We start from the raw sequence: 24,123 nt of genomic DNA on the forward strand, positions 1-24,123 counted from the left end.
TATACTTCTTGCAGGGAGACCTTGTGTGGTTTGACCCTGGTATCGGATATGTATTACCAGGCGAGGTGCTCGAGTATCACCGGGCAGGGCAGGTGGTTACTGTCCAGGCCCTCATCGCCGGAAAGGTAAGCAACAACCACAGCAATAAAAGTGTTTTTCGCATGCAGTGAAACTTTGCATGAATTATTAAAATCAATTTCACGACTTTGTGCCGATCTGTGAAATTTTCCCAACACGCAAAACTCATCCTCCTTTCGAGTTGCGTAACGCGGCTGCCAAGTCGTGGTGTTTGAGTGCCTAAGTTCGTGTCTCCTGTCGTGCCGCGCGTAAGAATGCTGATGGAGTAAGCAGCAAGCGCGAGACATAATTCGAGCTATTAACAGGAAATATGTGTGCCATACCGTTAATTTCATTTCCACTCGCGTGCCTCCTCACATGCACTTGTGGTTGGATAACTGACAACCGGCGTATTGTACCCCGCCCAGCTTTTTTGCTCGAGTTAAACGTGTTTCGTGATTGTTATTTTTACGATCTGCATCTCACGAGGAAGTCAACATTCGCTACACTTTATGCAATAACCGGCGCTAAAATTGGTAGCGGAAGGAACAACATAGTCTTTTGTATCATAGCATGATAAAAGGCTGTTACAAAATATAAAATTATGTGTTGCTTCTTGTAAAGATTAAATATATACAACTTGCTTAAAATTTTTGCGATACATATAATAGCAAAGATCTTCAAGGCTCTGTTGTAAATTTACCAAAAAGAATGTGCCAGTATAAAAGAATTAACAGTATTTTTAAGTAGTAAAATTAAATTAAAATTTGGATCGGCTCGCTAAGTTGCATTATGTAATCTCAGTTCAATGCTCACGTTAGAAGTCCACTACATAAAGCGGAACAAAGTGCTGATCTACTTAAAACGAACGCGATGCGCTGCTTTGGAATCCGTGTTGCACTTGGTCAGTACCCCTACCCTGAGTCAAAGGTGGGAGGACTGGAGTTTGTGCGAGTCAGTCGCTCCAAACAGTGTGCCTCGTCGCGGACACAACATCCGCGTGTCCGAGAGCCGGTACGATGGACGGAACGCCACCGTCCGAGGACCGGGGTCGCTACCTGGACAATATCACCTTCTTCGACGCGGAACAAAAGTCTCTCATCGTCACCGGCAAGCCAAGCGATGTGTCCAAGAACAAAGTGCTTACCTCGTGCAGTGTCCGTGACGTGCCCAAGCTGCTGATGCTCCTCAGCAGAGGTGTTCAGACCACCGAGCAGGACGATCGGCCGTCCCGATGGCGACGCAACAGCTGCCCTGGCAGCCTAGCCGACTACAGTCTCAGAGTGTTGATCGACAACGTGAGTTTGTCACGAATTTCCCAATCGCGTGTAGGCGAATTCCGTCTAGGCACTGAATAACTTTTAAACGTGCAGTCGAATTTCGAATTTAAACTTGAAATTAAAGAAATTCATTGTTGAAGAAAACGGTTGCGCAACATTGGTTATTTGAGTCTGATTTGAGCTCTAACAATCACTTCCAACAATTGATTCTGATTCATAAGGAATTTTTATGATCATTTCTGTCAATTGGGCAATGATTTGCTGAGAATGGTCCAATTCTTTATGGGATGAATATCACACATTATTAATATGCGAGTTGATTCAGGAGGGAAAAAAACAATTTGGAACAAACTGCCTTGTGTATAAGTGACATTGAGTGAGCAGAGCAGATCCGGTCGTTATTGTTTTATTGACCCACAAGTAACATCAAGTGCATCTTAAAAGTGGACAGATTCCAAGAAGACAAAGTTAGCCAGGTTTACTTTTTATTGAGAGCTAGCCGGCGAGTATGTGCGGCAGCAAGTAGGACAAATAAATAATGGTGTGCCGAGAAAACTTCTTTTTGTGACAGATGCCGAGACTGGATTTTACTACTTCCCTTTAAAACACTTTTACGTGCACATTGTGTTTGATTATAGCTAGAATTACATGCAAAATTTCACTGATGCAGCTAGTTTATCGCTTTTCTCTTATTGATTTTCGTTGTGTTTTGTCATATTTTCAGCCTCAAGTTTTCACTCTCACCAGCTTAAATGGGGTGAAAAAGAGACAAGACCTAGGCCTAACCGGCCTAGATGACATGATACAGCTATCGTAAGTTGCTTCTCATTCGCAGTCCTTCTAGAATATCCCTCAATTATTTTTTCTTCTAAAATTTTACCAGGGATTTGAATGAGGCTTCGCTGCTATGGAATTTGAAAATTCGCTACGACAAGGAACTGATTTATGTAAGTACTGTTGGCTGATACATTTTACACACACACCTCGTCGCTATTTATATTAGCAAGCCTATGCGGGCGCTGCTCACACGGTGTGACCTCAACTCATTCATCCTGCATTACTACATATTGAATATATACGCACGTTTTACATATGCGGCAGCTATAATTGGAGCTTCTCATGCGCCAGCTGCAAAGCAACGGCATTATCACTGCAGTGCTACATTTCCTTTTACATAATAATCTTTTGTCAACATAAATTTGAAATGATAATCATGCCAGAATGTTGTTAAATCCCTTTGTGAGCGTAGAAAACACTTCATTTGGTTTTTCCCTGCTAATTCCATTTCTCAACTGACAAGTGAAAACAATTAATATTGCTCTAGACCTACACTGGAAGCATCCTCGTGGCTGTGAATCCCTACAAAATGTTTGACATTTATGGCTTGGACATGGTCAAGAAATATGAAGGCCAGATCATGGGCACTTTGCCACCGTAAGTTTTTGTCGTGACTTTGAGGTAGTGCTGGCAGATGTGATTTCAATTTAAATATCTTCTAGCCACTTGTTTGCGGTCGGTTCGTGCGCGTACAGCCGAATGAGCAAAGACTCGGAGAGTCAGGTGGTTGTCATTTCTGGAGAGAGTGGCTCAGGCAAGACCGAAAGCACCAAGCTGGTTATGCAGTATCTGGCCGCTGTCAACAAAGCCACTTCCAACCTCATAACCGAGCAAATCCTGGAAGCTTCTCCCCTGCTCGAAAGTTTTGGCAATGCGAAAACGGTTAAAAACGACAATTCCAGTCGGTTTGGGAAATACCTGGACGTCCACTTCAAACAGTAATTTACTGGAAAATACTTTTTTGTTTTTCATTTTAATTTAAAATTTTCAGGGGTGTGATAGTTGGTGCCAAAATTACTGAGTACTTGCTAGAAAAGTCAAGAATAGTGACTCAAGCTCAAGATGAGCGCAATTACCATATTTTCTACGAGATGCTCAAAGGACTCAATGCTGAAGAGAAGGAAAAATACGGACTCTTGACTGCAGAGAAATATTTTTACCTTAATCAGGGTGGAAGCTGTGAAATTGACGGCAAAAACGATCTTGAGGATTTCCAATCCCTCTTGTCAGCCATGCAGGTAAAAGCGCAACTATGACTGTCGGCAATCCAATTTTACCGCTGGTTCTGCATCTTAGGTCTTGGGGCTGAATTCTGATGAGCAAGACACGATTTTCAGAATATTAGCTTCCGTTTTGCACTTGGGCAATGTGTACTTCCATCGGAAGCAGCTGAAGCATGGCCAGGAGGGCGTTGAAATTGGGTCAGACGCTGAAATCAGATGGGCAGGGCACTTGCTTCAGCTCAACGTTGATGGAATCAAGAGGTCTCTCACCATGAAAATTACTGTAAGCTTGAATTTTGGCAGATTTTATTGTCTGACTGAAACTGTAATTAATATTAATAAACAGGAAGCTCGAAATGAGCGCCTTTTCACGCCACTGAGCATTGACCAGGCCTTGGACGCACGTGATGCCTTCGCCAAGTCGCTCTACAGCACTCTTTTCTCGTGGCTTGTGGCGCGAATCAATCAGATTGTCTGCAAAGGTGGGAAAAGAACCGCCATTTCCATTCTCGACATCTTTGGATTCGAAGATTTCAAGGTAAAAAACATCAAATTGATTTAAATGCGTTTTCTTAATTTTGTATCATTATTGTTAAATAGGAAAACAGCTTTGAGCAGTTGTGCATTAATTATGCCAATGAAAACCTTCAATTTTACTTCAACAAACACATTTTCAAATTGGAACAACAAGAATACGCAAAAGAGAAAATCGAGTGGCAGACGATTACATATACGGTAATTAACACTCAACTTTGTCTAGTTCTGTATATTAATATCTGAAGTATAGGACAATTTGCCGGTCATCCATCTCATCGCCAAAAAACCAGTTGGCATTTTGCATCTTCTTGATGACGAGTCAAATTTCCCAAAGGCCACTGATATATCTTTCCTTGAAAAATGTCACTACAACCACGCACTGAATGAGTTGTATTCAAGACCAAGAATGTCTAGCATGGAATTTGGCATCAGGCACTATGCTGGACAGGTTTGGTACAACGTTGAAGGCTTTTTGGATAAAAACAGGGACACCCTGAGGCAAGATGTGGTCGAACTGCTCATTGGAAGCAAAATCCCGGTAATTTGCCTCGTAGAACAAAACCATATTTTTTCCTTTATTTGAACTTGTGTGTAGATGGTGAGCAAAATGTTCCAATCCCTGAGAAACTACCAAGAGACTACAAAAACTTTGAACAAAGCGAACGGTAGATTTGTCACCATGAAGCCTCGAACTCCGACAGTGGCTGCGCGATTCCACGATTCCTTGCAGCAACTTTTGGAATCTATGTCCAAGTGAGTAATCGCATTTATTTAGTATTTATGTTTTAATTAATACGGTTTTTCGCAGGTGCAACCCTTGGTTTGTGCGCTGCATCAAACCAAACAACGAAAAAGCCGCTATGAAGTTTGATATGCCGGTTGTGCTGGAACAACTGCGATACACTGGCATGTTGGAGACTATCCGAATCAGGAAGACTGGTTATCCAGTTCGGCTTAGGTTTGGTCAGTTTGTTGAGAGATACAGGTACCTTCTTGGCCCGACCGCCCTTCCAAAGGGCACGCCTTTGCGGGAAGTGTGCAGAGCTATTTTGGACAGGTGAGTTATGAACTTGAGCTCCTCTTGAATTGGTTCTGATTTTTTTTTAATTGCCAGAGAGCCAGAGAACTATCAGCTAGGCACTCACAGAGTGTTCTTACGCGAAACTCTTGAGAGGCGTTTGGAGGAAGAGAGAGCGCGTGTTCTTGGCACTGCTGTACTGAAAATCCAGAAAAATGTGAGATCCTATCTCGCAAGACGCAAATTCCAGCAGCAAAAGAGGGCCGCTGTGACTGTGCAAACAGCTTACCGAGGCTATGCTGCGAGGAAAAATTTCAGACTGAAGCGCAAAGTTGCCCTGAAAGCTCAAGCAAATTACAAAATGAAGAAAGAGAGGAAGCGATTCACAGAAATGAAGGTATGTGTTTATAATGGTATAATCTTGTTTGTTTATTCTAATGTAACATGCAAAATCTGCAAGTCCCATAACTACAAGCACATACACTTCCTGTTTCATGTGCTGCCTGCGTTCTTTATCTCAACCGATTCTGAACTTGCTGTCCGCCTTTCAGTTATACACTATCATTTGCCGTAGGCTGTATAATAATTATTCATGTCCTACAAAGGGTGGCAAGATTTGGTTGTAAACTATTTGGTACAATTTTTAAAATTATTGGCACTCGGCAGACCTCTTAGTTGCAAATTTATTCTCTCAAAGTCTTAAACTATCTGGCGGACATCCAAGAAACCCATCCTTGTCACCTGTTTGCCCTTCCCCGACGAATTCTCATTCCGCTTTTCTTTTTTATTGCTTTGCCTGCCTGCACGCAGTTTGTTTTCATATCTGGTGTAACACACATGCACATTTTATTGTGTCCGCAGGCTGAGCTGAAGAGGAGGGCCGAGGTGGAGAAGATGGCCCGGGAGAGGGCCAAAAGCAAAGCCCACAAGGAGGAACAGGAACGCACCTCCAGGGCTGTTGCTGGGGTCAACCACCTGGAAATTCCTGCGGAATTGGCTTTTATCTTCAGCAAGTTGGACGGTAAGTTTCATTTTGATAGCAGTGCAATTTATTCAGGTCAGCAGATAATGTCAACAGCGCGTGTATTCCCTTCTGTTATTTTTTCCTAATGAAAATGATGTGCAATTTAAAAATCAAAACTCGCCCTGTGTGCATTTCACATCGAATATAACAAAGAAATACACTTCTTCCTCTTTTACGTCAATCTGGGCCAAAATTTAATGTGACCTACTGAATCCGCCCAACAGATTGGCAGCCAATTCACTCGGAGCGCAACCTGGTAAAGGTGGTGGGCGCCCTGCCAAGTCGGTCTGACCGTTATTACCTGCCCCATGACATTGATCAACATGCCTTCACCAAGTTCACAAACATCTATTTCAAAGTAATATTAATAAATTACGTGCCCTCATCTTTTTTAAACCAAAAAATTCTAAACCCAGTCTCACGTCTGGGGCATGAAACGGGAGCCAATCAAGACTCCTTTCTTGGCTAAAAACAAGGACATTGATTACCAAGACTCGTTGGCGATCTTCAAACTCATTCTGAGATTTATGAATGATAATAACCTGAGTCCCAAGAAGGAGCAGGCTTTGGGCGACTATATTGTGAACAAGGTAAGCTTCCGTAAAGCATTTTTATTTAGCCACTCAGATGCAACCTTCGTTATTAGGGATTGATAAGCGATAAAATGAGAGACGAGATTCTCTGTCAACTGTGCAACCAGACGTGGAAAAACGAAAACGAAGCGAATAACGAGCGCGGTTGGCTTCTGATGGCCAACTGCCTCAGCTGCTTCCCTCCTTCAAAGACCTTCTATAAGTATCTGCTCAAGTAAGTGACTTGCAGATTTTCGCTTACAAATGCAATTAAAACAAAGAAAATTGAAGCTTTATTTTTTTGCTTTCCCTCTTTTTTAACAATGCTTTGTTCAGGTACGTGTCTGACAGCGCTTACAACGGCTACAAGGCCGCGTGCCAGCGCAAGCTTCTGCAGTCAGCCAGAGCAGAGTGCCAGTTGGCCCGCGCGTATCCTCCTTGCTTACTCGAGTGGAGGGCGAACCGGAAGAGGGTAAACATGTCCCTTGAATGCCAGTTCCCCGATGGAGAGGTCAGAAACACTCCAGTTGAGTCGTGGACAACTGGTGAGGAGCTGGCTGGACTGGTCATTCGAGACAGGTAATAATTAATAAATAACATCTATATGGTAATTGTGGTACTTATATATGCTCACATTTTTTAAAGGGGTATTGCGGAGTGTCATGGCTGGACAGTTTCCTGCCACAGCGAAGATGACAATGAAGGGGAAGTTCGAGAAATGTGTGGATTCGACTATGTGCTTGACTTGGTGTCTGAAATGGAATTGGCACCTGCATTCCCTGTAGTGAAAAACTACTTCCTTGTCTCTGGAAAGAAAGGAAAGCGAATGCCGGTACGCGGGAAATATTTTTTAATGTTAATATTTCTATTGAAAAAAATATTTTTTTCAGCAATTCTCTTCTATGGGTGCACTTACGGTGGATATCGACGATCATTCCCCAAGACGGCCAGCAAACCCTCCGCCTGAGCCTCCAGTGACGAAGCAAATTGTGAGTTTTCTTTACACTTTCCACAGGACAGTTGGGCACTTATGTTAAATTTTGCAGTCTCGTAAAATGTCTCATGAGGTCATATCGGAAAAGTGGGCCGATTCGCAGCAACCTGGTCGCACTCGCTCGCAGTCTCGCGATCACACCAACGACATTGGCCTTTCCAGGAAATCGGCCTTGAACGACAGATACTTTGAGGAGAAAACTCGCAGCAGAAGTCTAGACAATCTCCTAGGAGACGTAAGTTGCGAAGTTTGTAGAGTGAGTTTATCATGTTCTCTTCTGTGATAATAAAGGAGGCTGTGCCTGCCCGGAAGCTGCAAAATTTGGGCCTGTCTCAGAGCAAACTGAATGACCGATATCGGTCAATTGAAAAACTGGAAGTGCCTGTCATGGTGCACAACCAGGAATACATGACTCGCAATGAAGTTGAAGAGGCTTTAGAGTCGATTTCCCAGCGAGGCGTTAGCAAAATGAATGATGATGTGCCGAAGAGTCAGTGGTCCAAATTTGGACTGAGTGGCAGCAACCTTAACGACAGGTAATATAGAGAAAACTTCAAAATGATTATTTACTTAAAATGCCAATAATAAATTATCCATAGATACTTCAAAGAAAACCACGCTGATGCTCAAAGTGAGCTAGACAGTGAATTCAGTACACCGAACATCCAGCCAGAATTCCTTGATCGTGGTAGACCTAGACGACCTCCTTCGGTTGACAACTCTGTCAACAAAAGACGCGTTTCTGCCTCTGACTTTGACAACTACAGAGACAAGAACAATTTCAAGTGAGTCTCTTAACTCTTACGACGCACCTGCACCTTCAACCCTGTTCCCTTGTCACAATCTTTGGAATTACGCAAAGCCTATATATTTCTTTAAAAAGCATGCTGAAAAGTTTCTGTTGTAACCCGGCTGTTCAATCACAAGTGAACTCAGGCACACTTTCTGTGATGTGAGAAGAGCAATTCTTGTTATTGTAAATTTCTAACAAATCAGCACCCAATCCCGTAACTTGTAAATAAGGCGCACTCGTGAGAAAAGGTAGTGCCAAGGGGCCCCATGAGGGCCCCAAGTCGACAGACTGATGGCACGCAACTGACCCTAGCACCCTTCTGTGTCAACTCTCAGCACTGGCAGCACGCACGACGGCCAGCTCGCTCGTCACGACGGCTCCTCCACCAGCCAGCTGCCTTCTAACGGCCACGACGACTTCGACTTTGGCCATGGCCGCCTGGGCAGAGGCCACCCCAGGTCGGTTCCCACTCTAACTCACACCTGCACCACTCAAATTCAGATTTGAACCTCTGACGCCCATTCACATTCCTTATTGTTTTTTTCCATATTTGTAAAGAAAGAATCTGCATTTGAGTATTTGCGCCTGTTGAACTCTTCTTCCTCTTTATTTGGTCTTGTGACTAAAAGCACACTTTTCGCATCACATATTTCATAAAGAAATACAAATGTTACCTTGCCTGTAAAAATATCGCTTGAATTTGAAAATGTGCTGTTCGTGGGAACGTAGCTATTCAGGGTACTCAGACAAGTGTCCTCGACTGTTGCAGATTCATTAAGTCGCACAACGCTGCCAAGAGAACCCCTGGCAGCCACTCGAGTAGGAATTATCTCGAGAAATCCGAGTACAGCGTCAAGTCGTCTGCGCTCTCAGATACCAGCGAAGCACCATCCCTCGGTAAGTACATTAATTTACTTAATAAGCGTCATTTGCGTCATGGTCCAATTAAACAGTTTACAGTTATCACAGAACCAGATTATAAAAATAGATGTTTAATTAGGATTTTTTTTCCTGATTTTCTAATAGTGATATACCCTTAAATGACTGGATATAAATATAATATATTTATATTCCCTTTCTTAATCAGCGTCCCACGTTCGCCGAGTGCGGGTGCCTTCGCAGGCCTCAGACGTGGACCAGTTCCTGGACGACCTGTTTATGCCAGTGCTGGACGGCAATCTTGATGAGCTGTCGGACGCTCGCTCGTTGGCTGCGTCGCTCAAGGGCGGTGGCCAAAAGGGGCAGGGCGGCCAGGTGGAGTGCGGACATGAAGAGGAGGTTGACCACGAGGTGGCCTCCATCACACAGTCCCTCTCCAGAACTCGGTATTTCTCTTTGAATCAGGCTCATGCTTAGGTTGTAACTGTTCTAATAATCGTAGACGCGGCTTTTGCGCTGCCTCGAGTCAAGCGGAGGCCGTGAACTCCGAGAGCGTCGATGACTACATCCAGGGGCTGTTGGCCCCAGTTTCGCTCAACGGCAGCCTTAAGAAACTCAGCTCGGCCACGACTCTCGCTGACACAATCAAAGGCGGAGGCGACAGCATCGGTGGACTGGAAACCTCTGTGAGCATATTTTGGATTTTTTTAAATAAATGAGGTGTTAACTATCCGTAGTCCTCCCAGAGCCAAGCCAAAGGATTTGGTTTCACTCCAATCCCCGGCATGACCTCCCCTACTCCAATGGGAATGATGTCTGGCATGATGTCACCAACTCAGATGATGATGCCAACTATTCCAGTTTACACGCCGACAGGTACTTAAAATTTTAATATTCAATCGACGTAGTGCTATTGGTTGGATCATTCTTTGTAGATATTCTTTCAGAATTAATTTTGTCGTTTGATTATATTTATTAATGGTCTTAAAAGTGTTATTTTCTCATCTTATTCTTTTTCGGCAATGTTAGTTATTTGCTTTGCTTTTTAGTGCATATCAGATGTAAATTATTTTGGCTTTTAGTAGAGGTGTTTCGCACTTAAAAAGTTTTGTCCTGACACTGATCTTTGTCCTTGTGTGCGTGTGTTGTTCAGCACAAGCTGCTTTCATGACCCCAGGAGGCCTCAGTACCTCTGCCGGCTCGCCCACATTCTTTTCCACCCCAATGGGTGGCGAGCAAGCTAGCATCCCCACACCTTTCTCAGCTACCCCAGGCCAGCAGCAGCCCTTTGTGCCTGTGCCAATCTACAACATGCAAGGTTTGATTGCCTTAGCATCTCTTCTTTCAGTTTTCTTAGAACTTATGTAAATTATCTCCTGTCTTGTAAAATTTGCAAAGTCTCCTTTTTAATTTGCTATCATAGTCGTGATTTTTGAATTGCAATAATCTAAACTTCTCAGGACTTAATCTGCCGTTCAACCAAATGGACCCAGGACAAGTTGCTGCGTACCAGCAAAACCTCCAGAGAGCGTTCTTGCAGTCAGCCATGGCTCAGAACATGCAAATCCAGCATCAGCTAATGGCGCAAAACCAAGCTCTGCAACAGATGCTGCAAGTGCAAGCGTCGCCGTCAACATCAAGTGGTCCTGTAAGTAGAAATATTTTTACAATTCCTATCCTTGTTTTGCTTTTTTCTTTTTAACTCACAGTATTGTGTCTCACAAAACATTTTGTATTATAATTGTTGTGCTCATATAGCTGCACCACTGCAAATCATATGAAGCGAATATTATATGTTTTGTGGTCCCTGGTTTCTCACTTTTCTGTCTTCATTGTGCACACTGCCCTCCCTAGGTTCAGGGTGGTGCGCCAGAGATGACACCACCTCCACCCCCACCCCAGTTTCCGCCACCACTTTCAAGTGGTGCTGCTCAACCACAACGAAGTGCCCCCCAGCAGGTAATCACTATCGCACATGACACTATTCACTTATAAAATATGCTTTAAATATCACAAAACGAATTTTTCTCAATTTAAATAAAATACATCACAGTAGCAAAATTAGTTTAAATGTGTGTTTCACGCTTTTCAATCACGTATGGGAGCATAATAATTGTTGTGATTTTTTTTCAATTAAACTTTTGTGTGGAGGTTTGAGTTTCAAGCGAGTTGAATGCTTGCAGAGCTCCAATTTGTTCACGCCAGTGAGCAGCAAGGAGTCAGGAGCGCCCAGAAAAAGCAGCGCGAAGGGTACCTCTCAGCATGCTGCCTTCGGCAATGTGCTCACTGAACTTAAAAACCGCAAAGTTTCTCAAGACTCTGTGGGAAAGGTACTATATTATGCTTAAATTTGTCTTCCTACTTAATTGTATTGCCAATCACAAACTAAACAAATGCTCTGGTTCATCATAGAATTTTATGGACCATTCCTTTCAGCAAAACCAAGCAATCCCTCCCCCTCCACCAATGCCTCCAGCTCCTGAAAATTGCGACCCGTCAGGGTCACGACCTTTCGTCGATGTTTATGGCAGAGCCAAGACTGTGAGAATTGGCAAGTGGAGGTGGCCACCGCCAAAGGAAAGCGTTGATCAGAATCCCGACAGCTTTATGGAATTCAAAATCAGACAACATCACCGCAAATCCGCGCAGCACCAGCATCCAATTGTATAAATTATATTGCAGTAATTGTCATTATAACAGCTAAATTTCAATATTATCCACAGGATCTGGGCGATAATGGAATGGGTTACGACAGAAATGACTCTGTGGAGTGGGAAGAGTTTGAGGTTGAAGGTCAACCTACTCCCAAAGAAACTACTCCTGTGAAAAAGAATTCTGTGGAGCACAAAACTGACGTGTCTGGATTTAAGTGAGTGATCTAATTGATTTTAAATTTGTGATACATCTAATAAATTTTTTGAAGGGCTTTTGAAATTGGACCAAGGAAAACTACTCCAGGAAGTATCGGCAAGCTGCGCATTAGCAGTGAGATGCGGCAAAAACTGGAGATGGTCACTGCTAACCACAGCATGAGGTCCACCACCAAGCCTGAAAAGCCTTCCTTGCTGCCCATGAAGGAGCAGAGGGCAGTAAAAAAGCTAGAGGATAATAGGAAATTGCTGCTTGAACAGCAACTAGGTCGGTGCACGCCATAGTATTTTCACTTTGAAGCGCTCAAACATAATTTATTGCTTCAGCTGGCCGATGGGACACTGTTGACTCAGTGGAAGCTGTCACGAAAGACATGTCGAGGGGTCAGGACAAAACGCCAACAGGCCGCTTTGAAGACAACAGGCGGCCTGCGCCTCCACCCCCTCCAGTTACCCCTCACTTCATGGAACAATCAATTCCCCAGCACCATCCTCCATCGAGGTCGAGCAGTTTCTACTCGTCAAAGTATTGCTCTACCAGCCTCCATGGTAACTCGATTATCTGACTCCACAAATGCTTGCAGCACCAACCAAGTTCCGGAGCCAAAATCACCACCGCCACCAATTCAGCCAATAAAGTCTGATTCCTATCAAATGCAGCAGAGGGTGCAGGAAAGAAGGTCATCTGTTTCCACGCACCACACTGACAAAGCCGACAGGATTGAAAGTAAGCTTTAGCAAAATTCCAAAATAATCACTCTGCTAACCAGGAGTTCTTGCTGCAGTTGAGGAGTCGTCTGAGTTCTTGCAGCCTGTCGACTCGTCCACTCCAGTCTCAATTGACAGAGAGTTTGCCAGAAGCTTGGAAAACATCAAAACAAAGCTCTACTCAGCAAACAGTGCTAACCACTTCACCTACAACAGAGTCAACTGGAAGCTACACATCAGGAAAGAGGTAAGAAGGAAATTTGTGCTTCTTCAACAGACACACTTCATATATATTGCTCGGTAGGTGTTTTCTCCCAACGAGGTTTTGAGCAACCCTCTGGCGTTGCACTTGATATTTTGCCAGGTGGTGCAGGACGCTTTGAGTCTGGCTTGCATCAGGATCAGCAGAGAGGAACGCAACAAAATGCGTAAAATGCTAGACAGCTACGGTATTACCCTAAGCAACTTGCACTCGCCCCACCATAAAGTGACCATCAAGAAGAACATTGTTGACATCGCCAAGGATTGGCCCACATACTTTGCCAGGATCTTCCCAATTACAGTAAATTTAAACTCTAGCTTTTTCCTCAATTGACAATTCCAACAATTGGTCTCAATAAATTAAATAAATATTTATTTAATTTCAGGGAAGCCATCAAAATCCTGATGTGAAACACCTTGCCGTTTCTCACTCTGGCATTCGATTGATCAGAAGGGAAAAGAGCATTCCTAATGACTATCTTCAAGTTTTGGATACGTTCAAGTAATTCCCCTTCTCTAGCTTTAAATATCAGAACCTCTAAATTTTTCTTCAATTTTAGCTTTGATGAGGTTGCGGAAACCTCAACTGTTAAGGGCAATGCGCTGCAAATAATCTTGACCTCTGGCACCAGATTTGTCTTCTACACCCACAGAGCCATCCAAATCAGAAACATGATTGAGCGTTATATGGTGGAAATTGACAAAGTACGTTATTGCTGCTTAATGCAATTGCATTAAACAGGTTTGACCATTTCATTTTAGGAACAGCATGAATTCGTTCGAGCAGTGAATGACCACCCAACCAGAGACTCTTCTCTGCTGGCTTTCAAGAAAGGCGACCTCATAAAGGTTGTCAATAAAGACCAATATATTCAAAAAGGTATGTTGAATATTTATTTCATATATATGTACTAATGCTCAAAAGTGAAGTTTCAATAATGTTTTGTTGCCTGGAAAACGCGCACTGTTTTTCATCTTGAAGGCGAGGCTTGCAACACATTCATATACATTTTTATTTTCTATTTCCATTTAATTTAGGTGCTTTGAAATAAATTATTATGGTAAAACATTTAAAAAATAATACTTTTAATTACTTTAAAACTTGAGTAAATATACTTAGTATCTTTTTGCCTGGTCCAAATTTATCACCATTACAATTGCGACATTCTGCTTACAGGGTGGCTGTACGGCTCCATGAATGGTCGAAGTGGAGTCTTCCCTTGCGATCTCGTTGAAGTGCTCGGCCGTAATGAAGCCATGATAGTGGTGAGTACAAACTGCTTTGTCATTTTGCAGACGTTATTATTCCACAGAAATTATAATTAGGGAAAATGAAATTTCCATCAGCACAGAATTTTGTATTCAATATTTTCTGTGTCAGCCATCTGCTCCGTATTCAATTATTAATTATGGTTTGGAAGTGATGACCGTAGTAAAGAATGGCAGGCACAGTGAAAACCATCAAACACAATATAGGGTCAGATGAGTATAAAAAATGACCTTGTGCTGATATGCGCATTCAGCATGCTCATTAGCGCGTGTCTCGGAAATGCAAAAAAGTCGAATATCATCGTAAAATTACGTACATGCATTGTATAAAAATAAAAATTATTGAAGGGCGAAACTTTCCTGACAATGAGAGTTAAAAAGAGACTTTTACCATAATCTGAAAACAAGTAGAAACTCACACGGCGATAATGAATTGAACGCTATCGTGAAACCACAAATAGATACATTCCAATCGAGTACATGCCGCAGGCGCACTCTCTAAACCTTCAAATTAATTGCGTGCAATTTGCAAAATGTGCCGACTAACTCCATTCTAAATTTCCTGACCACGCCAACTAACGAGATAATTGATAGCGAGTTGAATGACCATTCTCACATGCTGTAAAAATAAAATTTGGCCATATAAGCGGGCTTAAAACAAAGTGTCGGACAGAGATTTATTTCTCGCGGCAGGTGAAAGCGGAGCCTGGCTTTTTGAAGAAGAAATGCGGCAGAACAGCCAAATGCGCAGCCAAGATGCTTTCACCGACCACACTACTACAGCCAGAATTCAGATTAAAATTACTACTTGCGTATTAATAATATATCACTCACTCGCATGCCATGCAGCTCTCGTGTGTTTATATTCGGCGCCGGGCTCACTCGCGCTTTCTTTTTGGCTTATCTCACTCGGCACGAGCACTTTTGCGAACCCTTTGTGATTTAATTTATGTAACTTTTGGTTTCATTTGGGAGACGGATTATTGTATTCAAATTTTCTCGCTTTCGTCCGGAAAATCTCCGTTTTCCTGCTGTGCACACTTAAAAAATGAAACGCTACTGACGCTACTGTTGATTTATGCACAATAGGTGCGGGATTGCGTGACTCAATATACCGGCACTCGGTACTGATGCAATCTTCAAATATTTGACTCGGCTGTGCATAAATATTTGCTGTCATCTGACACTTTCTATCTTTTTCCTGTTTAATCCACGCCTTATTTCAAAACGTTTCTTTTTATGGTGACGCTTTTGTCTTTACGTTCAGACCTTGATTTTTTTAGCAATAACAAAGTCCAATACTTCGTTCATAGGGATAACAAGAAAAAATACAATCGGTCATCCAAAAATTGCTCAAAAATTTAACTTCGAAGTCTCTCAATGGAAATTATTAGGAATTTAATTTCTTGGCCAAAATATGAATTCATACCATGCTGCAGATAGTATAAATTTCAGTTCTTGGAAAACAATAGAACAGCTAGAGAAGCAATCCCGCGAACAATTTCACTGAAGCTTATGAAAGATTTAAAATCAGGATTTATTTTTTTCGGAATCAGGGATTTCAGTTGGAATAAAATCCTAACCGGTTGAACGCTTTTATTTCTTCACCGGCTATATGATCGATGTTTGTGATTAATTGATCTCTTGATCAACTTTCGAGTGATTCTTACACAAATTGGCCGAGAATGCAGTCCAGATATTTCTGAGAAATTGCCGAGCGGCCACATCTCTCGCGGAGTGCATTACTGTTATTTAGTAGATGACGCAGGAATTAATAAATAAATCAGCTAGCCAGCCGGCCAAACAAGAGTTCTGCTGCATCACGTAAATATGTGGCACACGCGGACTGCGCCGGCCGAGACGAGATTCGTTGTATGGAGAGAAGCTGTTTTGCTCGATGCGCGCACTTATTCATTACGCGGGCCGTACATTATGGAAGAATATACAGTACAGCAACGCTTTAATAAATAAAATAACCCACTTGTGAAGTTGATTTTATAATCGGACGCTTTTGCTCCAGATTCGCATCGCGCATACAACACAGTGATAATTATTTTAGATGTTTCAAATAATGCTTATAATCATGACTAAAATGCTGCTCTTCATTATTTTGTGGAAAATTCTTATTTTTTGCGATTCGTCTGGATTCATCTCAAGAGTTATTTGGTCTATGATCATGTTAACTCTTTTGTTCTAATTACTGTTAAATTCGTTAAATTACCTCCAATGCGCTTGAAAAACTGAATTTTGGCATTAAAAATTGTTGAACTGTAGTAACGATCACTCATTAAAATTCTCAGCACTACTTGTTTGAAAGAGTTTTGCACAGATTTGTGGAGGAGAGATCTTTATAGGTTTGCTCTTTCCTGAAAATCCAAAGTGATTGAGATGCAAGTGCGCGACAACTAGTTCCGTTACGGCCACATTAAACGGTATTGCGTTTATCGAGCACTCGGTCTGCCGAACTGCAGTCGAGATGCAGCAGCCAGTAGTTGGCCTAATTATCCAATTACCTTGGGCCAGGTCAGTGTATTGTGCCCCGAGACCAGTCGTCGCTCGCCGGACTGGTCTGCGTGGCCCGAGGAATGTACACTCGGTTTGTCGCAGTTTCACTCTGAAAAAGAGAAATTTTCCGCTGCCATTGCCAAGGATGAAATTTTAATTTATTAAACCTGCCACATTTACGCCTTACAAACGAATGAGCCACGCATCCTTGACCTTTCCATTTGTGGAAACGCTTTGATGTTGCAAATTTTCATCCGCCAACTCGCGACTTATTAAGAGCAGGAAGAGCAATTAGTTCTGGGTAGACCGCCGATTTGTCCAAATCGAGATATTTCTGGTGGGTGCCGTGTGCTATACACTTCCGACTTTTGTGAAACTTGCGTCGTCCAAGGCAATTATGCTCGTTAGTTGCGAAATCGCACAGATTTAAATGATTTAATTTTGCTCGGTCTCCGCTCGCAGCAGAATAACATACTGCGTTCTCTAATTGCGAGAGAAAACGCCGTTGGGAAGAAACGGAAGGACATGTGTGTGTGTTTCACCTACTAGTTTCTTCCATCATATTTCGCGTCAACTCATGACATTTCTGGAAACCTCACACATGTGGTGTATATATTCGCTGTGGAAAGTTTGAGATCTTGTATTGCTCATTCAAAAGAAAAGCTGAGTTTCCCACACTCTTCGTCAAACTGTCGAAATTTTAATTGTTTTATGGACCATTCCTCGGCCTAAGTCCCATACACGCTCGTTTTTTAGGGCTCTTAATTTAACATCGCTCAAATTAGTTTTGAACATTGAATAAAATTCCATGTGGTTCAACTTCCGGCAGCATTTTGTGAACGACTTATTTACAGCTCACGCGATTTATAACTGTCGGTTGAAAATTATTCCATTTTTACTTCACCAACTGTCTGCCACCGTTTTGCCTCGTCACTGCACACATACGTAAATTGGTTGATGCAGATGTCCAGGATGATACGGAGGCGCTTGTATTTTGTCTAATTCAGCCGCGCCAGATGCGCGCACAATACACGCCGGCCATGAACGGGGAAAATTTAGGATGTGTCATATATGCCAGAGCAAAAAACGAGTGCCAATTTCCTCTCCTGCATTTCGGTCGGTTGGAAATTTCTCTTAGCTCCCCAAAACGATGTCTTATAAGCAATTGCCTTTATTATACGCGAATTGAAGGTGAATTGTTCCGCTCAGCTGGAGGCGAGTTTTGTCCAACCTAACTTAAATTGCTAATTTTCTCTGACAGAGCCTTTGTGGCGTAGTTCGGTTTCTATTACAATTATTTTTATCGCCGCCGCTAATTCCTGAATAAATAGGTAGTGTGACAAACTTTGTAAAATCGGATTTTATAGCTCTGCGCTCTGATCTTTCACGGCCATAGCAGGCTTTCTCATTCACTATCTCCAGTTTAAATGTGTAATAATTCAGTCAGCCGGTCACCTGGAACTCTTCACAGCCAGATTTCTATACCTCTTTTTGAAACTGGCAGTCTGCTTGCTTTTATTATCATCGTCGTCTTTTCGCGGTCATGTGTTTATGCGAAGGCATATGCAGCGCTCATTAAGTCGCCACGCATTATTGCTATTTGGAAAATACTAGGAAGCTAGAACAGACGGCGTTCGAAAAACCAACATCTGTTTAAAACAGCAGTTCCCAATCAAAAATGATTTCATTGACAAAAATTGCCCGGGTAGCTGTTTGCTTTATTATGTCCAGTTATCAAGTCACTGACCAGAAGCACCAACATTTGCCCAAGGTGCTTTAAATAAAAGCGTGATTGCTGCAATTGTAGCTTTTAACGCACGTGCCTGGAAAGCAGCGATTTGAAAACCAGATGCATTTGCATATCAAATTGCTGAGCATGCATTGGTGTGACAAAAATCATTGTGAAACGTATGCGAGTGAAAAGTATTCTCAAATGGGTGTAGTGGTCGAGAGAGCCGAGGAAAAAAACCATGCGTGCGCCTCGCAGACGAAATATGAGAAAATGCAAAAACAACAAATTACTCCTCCGCGTGACATGCGATAAATAAATAGCAGCTTCAAGTTACAAAAATCTGCAAAAAAGGAGGCGCAAAACGAAAATTATTATGAGTCAGGAGAGCCGCCTCCGCGCGCTCTCGGCCGCCCCTCCAGCCCGGCGGAATCGCAGCCGTTGCGGCTCGGCTGACGATCGGTCGGTTAGTCAGTGGCGTGCCGTCGTTGGAAAGCGAGTGTCGCGAACACCTGTGCGTCTGGTGGTTCGAGTGTGATGTGATGCCGACGGACGAGAGTGTGGTGCGGAGGGTTGCGCCGCCGTCCAAGCGGCTATCCACCCTCTTTCGACTCATCCACGCCAGCAACGGCCTACGAGGCCTCAAGCTGATCGCGGAAGAAACGAATCGCGAGCTCATGGAGGAGCGCGACGAGGCGGACACCCGCCAGCAAATGCAGGATAACATGCAGAGCAACTGGAAGCACTTGCCCGACACTCTCAGGTAGCGATCGCTGCTGCGACGCGTGAACAGTGGCCAAAATTTGACTTTTTTTAAAAAAAAATTTACTTCTTGACAAGCAGATTGAGAATTTGCATCGATAAACTGGTAAAATTTGTAGCTGAAAAAGTTTGATTTGCTTTTTAAAACAAAGCTTCAAAACATCTTCATTTATTTTTTATTTAAAGGGTTCTTATAATTTTACGGGGGAAAACAGCCAATTATCTGGGTAGGAAAAATAGCTTTTTATTACTATTCAATTTAAGACCATTAAAGGAAATGGTCATTCGATAATTTTTATTGCATACCAAAAATATAAGGATTTGATTTTTTTAATTATTAACAAGAAAAATGTCTTCATGAAAGGGTTTTACATTCTGTTATTAAAACGCAGTTCTTAAACGTCTATGGCAAGAAAACGTAAACAGAACTAGCGGCAAGCTCTCAATATGAATAGACTCACAAAGAATCAGAGCATGCTTCCAGATTCAACATTGAAAAATTATCTGGAATTTCTAATGTTGGAAGCGTTTAGCAGCTATCAGAAAGGACGTTGATAATTTTAAATAAAAGAAAAGCTGCAACAGAAGTTGTTTTTAAAAAATTCGCTCACAATCAATGATATTTTAGATTCTTTATTGTTAACTGTTCTCCATTTTTATTGTTCATTTAAAAAATTAATAGCTCTTAGTGGGATTTTAACCTATTTTATATATAATTTTTCATTACGCTCAAATTTTGGCCACTTAATAACGCGAACGTGTGCGAACAATTAAGTCATAATCGGCGGTGCTGTTATCAAAGGCGTAAGCTGAAACACCGGGAGTCCATCCTGGCCGAGTTTCACGCGGACGACGAGGGCCAAATGCGCGGCCGAACGATCTCGACGGACAGCCTGCTGAGCAGCAGTTCGGGCGGCAGCGAGGCCGCATCCCTGCCACCCCCTGCCGACGAAGAGTCGGCCGACTCGGGCACCGACGGCCACGCACCGGCCTCCATCGCCAGCTCCGACGACGAGCAGCAAAACCGAGTGGTCGAAGAGTGCGTTCGGCTAGACGTGATCGTCTCGGAAGGCGCATACGAGGACGTCGAGGCGCCCAAAAGACAAGCGAGCACGCCTCCGCCGGCCCCCGAGGCGGCGTACTCGCAGGTGATCAAGATCAAACTGAAACAACCCTCGGACAACGCGTCCGTCAAGTCGGGTGAATTGGCCATCAGGCTGCTGACTGAGGAAAAAATAGAGGCTGCCGAGGCGGCCGACGACGAGCAGGCCGGCACCTCGGACACGCTGAAGGACATTCAGCAAACGCTGCAAATGCTGGAGGAGAAGGTGCGCATGTACGAGACGAGATTGGCCGTCGAGCATCCTGAACACGACACCGATGATAAGGTTGGAATGCATTTTCTGGTGTGAAATGCAAATGACGAAATGCAGCTCGTTTGCTTTGCATGCAACATAATTATCGGCACGGCGCGCACCGTGCAATTACAACTCATATTTCGCTTCCTAAATGCGTGTCGATGGCGATGAAAGCGGTGTGGCGTGAAATTTAAAAAGACCTGTCGCGCCACGAAGGGAACACATCCTTGCCCGCAGCGCACTCAGCAAGTTCGATTAACATTATTATTGTTGTATTTGCATATTTTTTAACCTGCGTAAGCCGGAGTTTGTAAAAAAATTTACCTACATGCAAGGCCGTTGCTATAAAGGGGCCAATAAAACCACCGCTGCCGACGCTCTGGGCAGGGAAACGCCACGAGAGGCGATCAACCAAATTGTGGTCAGCGCTTTCAAAACTGAATCCGCTTCCGAACGAGTAGTAGCCCGCCCCTTTAAAATCGCACACACAGAAGCTAGCCGACGGGTAGAAACCGCAGGAATACCTGCGTATGAGCGTGAATGATTTGTCTCAATGGCTCTGCGAGTGAAAGATTAATAAATTATCATCGGCAGACTCCAGACTGAAAGTCAGTCGCGGGTAATTTGAGCCAGTCGCTGGAGCAGCAGCAACTGCGGCACCCGATGCATGGGTGAGAGAAAACCACTTTTACTATTCATTCATTCACCTAGTCAGCGTAGCTGATTGCGACGATCGCGATCGTGTAATAAAGTCACGTCGTCGTCCTTTGTCCCGTAACCGTTTGTCGATCATAGTTGCAAAACCAAAGCCGCCCGAATTTCAATTGACCGATCACTCACAACACTGCAATTGCGCCAACGCTCTTTGTGTGTCACACTCTGATGCATATTCTATATTTCTCTGGCAGCTGTCGTGGGTATTTTTCTCTGCCTTGTGTGATGGTTTAAATAATTTTTGACACCTCGGTCGGTCGTTGCGCAACAGCGCAACGCAAACACTATCTGATTGCATGCAACGCTAATTGCTCTTAACCCACTTGATAAAAGTGAAAAATTCATTCGCCTTAAGGCGGAAGAGCCAAAGTCATTGTCGGTTTTTATGGACGCTTCACGCTGCGAAATTGTTTGCATTGTATTCAAGGCTCCTCAGAAAGGCAGGCGAGACAAAAGGAAAATATAAAACACGAACAATAGTATTAATACTATTCGTTTCAATAGCTTGAAGATTGCTTAATTTCGTAAACGAGCATTTGAAATAAAAGAATAATTCGTGGCTGATTGTGAGTGTTGATTGAGGAGCGTCAAAGAAGAATCCGACTTTCTTTTTTATGGCACCAGAAAACGAAAATAGAGAATTAGAACAAAGCTTGGCTAACATATCATAGACGCTATAAATTTGATATCGCTCTTTCTCACTGGTCCGAAAACAAAATAGTGTAAAAGATTCCCATTTTAGTTAGTGGCTAACTGTGAAACAGTTTTGAAACAAAATTACAGACGAGAATCAAATTACACTGAAAATCAAAACGAAAGTAATGGAAAAGCCACCCTGAAAACTTATAGACACACAATTATTTTTTAGCCTTTTGTAAATTTCTGTCAAGTCAAGTTAGGAAAATGATAAATAAAAAGCTGTACACTTGCATCACATAGTTATTTCTCTCTGTAATGGAAAAGCGAAAAGAAAGAAAATTGTAGCTATGACCTGTATGAGAGATCAAGTTAACTACTTTGAAGAAAACGAGCATGTTATGAGAGTGTTTTAGTCATAAACTTGCAATTCAAACGAGTTGCGACACGTAATTGTAAGTGCAGTACACAATTTCGCAAGCGTCGGAAACAACACTTTTCGCCAAAGTGGGTGCAGCGGCAGTAAAGCAAAGGCAGATTATTTGTGCCCCTTAGGCAGCAGACCCAGTTATTGTATTATTATATAAAATAGATTCGCAGATAGGCATACACACACACACTCGTTCGCATTATTGCTTATTATCAAGTGCGCGCATCTGTCGTCACGCTGAATGATTTGCTGGCAGAAAGTCGACCGCACAGTCAAAATTAGACGCGCACCAGACCCAAACACGCGCCTATCAGCATTCAGTGGCAAATTATTCCTCCTTGCATTGCCAGCAGGCCAATCAACATTAATTGGCAAAATTGATTCATTCAGCTCTAGTTGTTTTACTAATGCTCCTTTGTTTATAACGAAATGATGGTTTGGTTAAAAAGCATCGCAGCGCGAGGACTAGATTGATGTTGTAACTGATCTAAAATTGAGTAACGTGGATATGATTTAGCAGCTCAGTAGGAACATTCAAACGAGGTTCATTGTCGTTTTATCGTCAAATTATATTCACCTTTTTATATTTATCGTTTTTTTAAACTTATCAGAAATTTACAAAAGACTTTTAGGGTGGCTATTCCATTACGAGCTCAAAATTTGTTTTTGATTTACAGTTCGTTGTTTAATTTTTCTTTTTTCCGTAATTATGATTAGCAGTCATTTCACAGTTACCATTCACTGAGGTGTGAAGGGAGAATCTTTTACAATAATTTGGAAACTGTCACTTCCCTGTTCTATATAATAATAATAAAAAATGCTCACATTCACTAGGGATCAAGCTATACAACCCATTCTGACGCGAGCGGTTAGAAAATCTGGAAAGCTAGGAATAACTTACAGCATATGGTTGTTTCGATTTTTAATCCTCATTAAGTTGTTCCTTTCATGTTAAAAAATGTACATTTATTTCTGAAACATTTTCTACTACCTTTTTTGAGCTGTGAAGAATATTAGCCTGTCTCAAAGCTAGCAAGATTAAGCTTTATTATGCCTTTCATGATTAATAAACCTATCATATATCAGGATCATTTCCAACAAGCGCGAATATTATCTGGAACGATGCATAATAATTATTTTCCGCTAGAAATCTGACAAGGCAAGTCTGCTTTGGGTATTTTAAACCCTCATCAGCTGAATGGCGAATGTACAGTGATAGCTGCATTTGGTTGCGGTTTTAAAGAATGAAGCTATTTCGTAAAAAATCTTTCTAGTGAAACGAAATGGGGCAGCTATTATATAAAAAGTTGGTGCGTTTTCTCGCAGCTCTCGTTGTTGTGAGAGTTTGTGCGATTCTCTTCACATGAAAGCACTGATGCAGATCAACAGAAATATCTACTGCTAGATAGGCAACTTGGTGGACGTGCGCGTCCAACAGATTGCATACTTTATTATCTGCCACATGCGATGTCTGTCTATCTCATGCTACTCAAAATATTTGATATCGCTTCTACATGAAAACGTTCCATAATTAAATTATATGGACCTCGCAATCATCAGTTGCAATGAAATTTGATCGATACTTATTATTTTTTTATTCAATATTTATCCATCTTATTAAATTTCACTTCTATCCTATCCATTGTTTAAAATCCTTTTGTAAATTT

At 42.4% G+C, this 24,123-nt stretch overlaps 2 protein-coding genes across 8 annotated transcripts in view; one reads left to right on the forward strand and one right to left on the reverse strand.

The window, feature by feature from the left end:
• Positions 1 to 1,345, reverse strand: part of mRpL45 (mitochondrial ribosomal protein L45) — a 29,259-nt gene extending 27,914 nt beyond the window's left edge. Inside the window, exon 1 of the mRNA XM_065479171.1 lies at positions 1,205 to 1,345. The gene's annotated coding sequence lies outside the window, so the exon portion shown is untranslated. The remainder of the gene's footprint in view (positions 1 to 1,204) is intronic.
• Myo10A (Myosin 10A) overlaps positions 1 to 24,123 on the forward strand; it is a 40,347-nt gene that overhangs the window by 9,285 nt on the left and 6,939 nt on the right. The window contains exons 3-45 of one of the 7 annotated variants that reach the window (XM_065479087.1): positions 15 to 125; positions 2,062 to 2,150; positions 2,221 to 2,284; positions 2,662 to 2,771; positions 2,837 to 3,112; positions 3,166 to 3,412; positions 3,471 to 3,680; positions 3,744 to 3,935; positions 3,998 to 4,132; positions 4,185 to 4,472; positions 4,530 to 4,687; positions 4,743 to 4,991; positions 5,049 to 5,349; positions 5,814 to 5,973; positions 6,201 to 6,334; positions 6,393 to 6,566; positions 6,623 to 6,783; positions 6,885 to 7,127; positions 7,194 to 7,380; positions 7,439 to 7,537; positions 7,595 to 7,777; positions 7,834 to 8,078; positions 8,142 to 8,327; positions 8,671 to 8,793; positions 9,105 to 9,232; positions 9,423 to 9,660; positions 9,717 to 9,900; positions 9,952 to 10,090; positions 10,368 to 10,532; positions 10,675 to 10,862; positions 11,069 to 11,173; positions 11,398 to 11,544; positions 11,627 to 11,878; positions 11,938 to 12,083; positions 12,138 to 12,352; positions 12,412 to 12,610; positions 12,669 to 12,811; positions 12,870 to 13,039; positions 13,097 to 13,354; positions 13,440 to 13,555; positions 13,614 to 13,758; positions 13,816 to 13,933; positions 14,231 to 14,319. In XM_065479087.1, the coding sequence (XP_065335159.1) occupies positions 15 to 125; positions 2,062 to 2,150; positions 2,221 to 2,284; positions 2,662 to 2,771; positions 2,837 to 3,112; positions 3,166 to 3,412; positions 3,471 to 3,680; positions 3,744 to 3,935; positions 3,998 to 4,132; positions 4,185 to 4,472; positions 4,530 to 4,687; positions 4,743 to 4,991; positions 5,049 to 5,349; positions 5,814 to 5,973; positions 6,201 to 6,334; positions 6,393 to 6,566; positions 6,623 to 6,783; positions 6,885 to 7,127; positions 7,194 to 7,380; positions 7,439 to 7,537; positions 7,595 to 7,777; positions 7,834 to 8,078; positions 8,142 to 8,327; positions 8,671 to 8,793; positions 9,105 to 9,232; positions 9,423 to 9,660; positions 9,717 to 9,900; positions 9,952 to 10,090; positions 10,368 to 10,532; positions 10,675 to 10,862; positions 11,069 to 11,173; positions 11,398 to 11,544; positions 11,627 to 11,878; positions 11,938 to 12,083; positions 12,138 to 12,352; positions 12,412 to 12,610; positions 12,669 to 12,811; positions 12,870 to 13,039; positions 13,097 to 13,354; positions 13,440 to 13,555; positions 13,614 to 13,758; positions 13,816 to 13,933; positions 14,231 to 14,319 (7,470 nt within the window). Of the gene's footprint in view, positions 1 to 14; positions 126 to 1,061; positions 1,356 to 2,061; positions 2,151 to 2,220; positions 2,285 to 2,661; positions 2,772 to 2,836; positions 3,113 to 3,165; positions 3,413 to 3,470; positions 3,681 to 3,743; positions 3,936 to 3,997; positions 4,133 to 4,184; positions 4,473 to 4,529; positions 4,688 to 4,742; positions 4,992 to 5,048; positions 5,350 to 5,813; positions 5,974 to 6,200; positions 6,335 to 6,392; positions 6,567 to 6,622; positions 6,784 to 6,884; positions 7,128 to 7,193; positions 7,381 to 7,438; positions 7,538 to 7,594; positions 7,778 to 7,833; positions 8,079 to 8,141; positions 8,328 to 8,670; positions 8,794 to 9,104; positions 9,233 to 9,422; positions 9,661 to 9,716; positions 9,901 to 9,951; positions 10,091 to 10,367; positions 10,533 to 10,674; positions 10,863 to 11,068; positions 11,174 to 11,397; positions 11,545 to 11,626; positions 11,879 to 11,937; positions 12,084 to 12,137; positions 12,353 to 12,411; positions 12,611 to 12,668; positions 12,812 to 12,869; positions 13,040 to 13,096; positions 13,355 to 13,439; positions 13,556 to 13,613; positions 13,759 to 13,815; positions 13,934 to 14,230; positions 14,320 to 24,123 lie in introns of those variants that run through there. The other 6 variants (XM_065479053.1, XM_065479065.1, XM_065479060.1 and 3 more) reach the window with 6 other exon arrangements.

The sequence above is a fragment of the Cloeon dipterum genome, chromosome 1 (assembly GCF_949628265.1).
Source record: "Cloeon dipterum chromosome 1, ieCloDipt1.1, whole genome shotgun sequence".
NCBI classification, from domain to species: domain Eukaryota; kingdom Metazoa; phylum Arthropoda; class Insecta; order Ephemeroptera; family Baetidae; genus Cloeon; species Cloeon dipterum.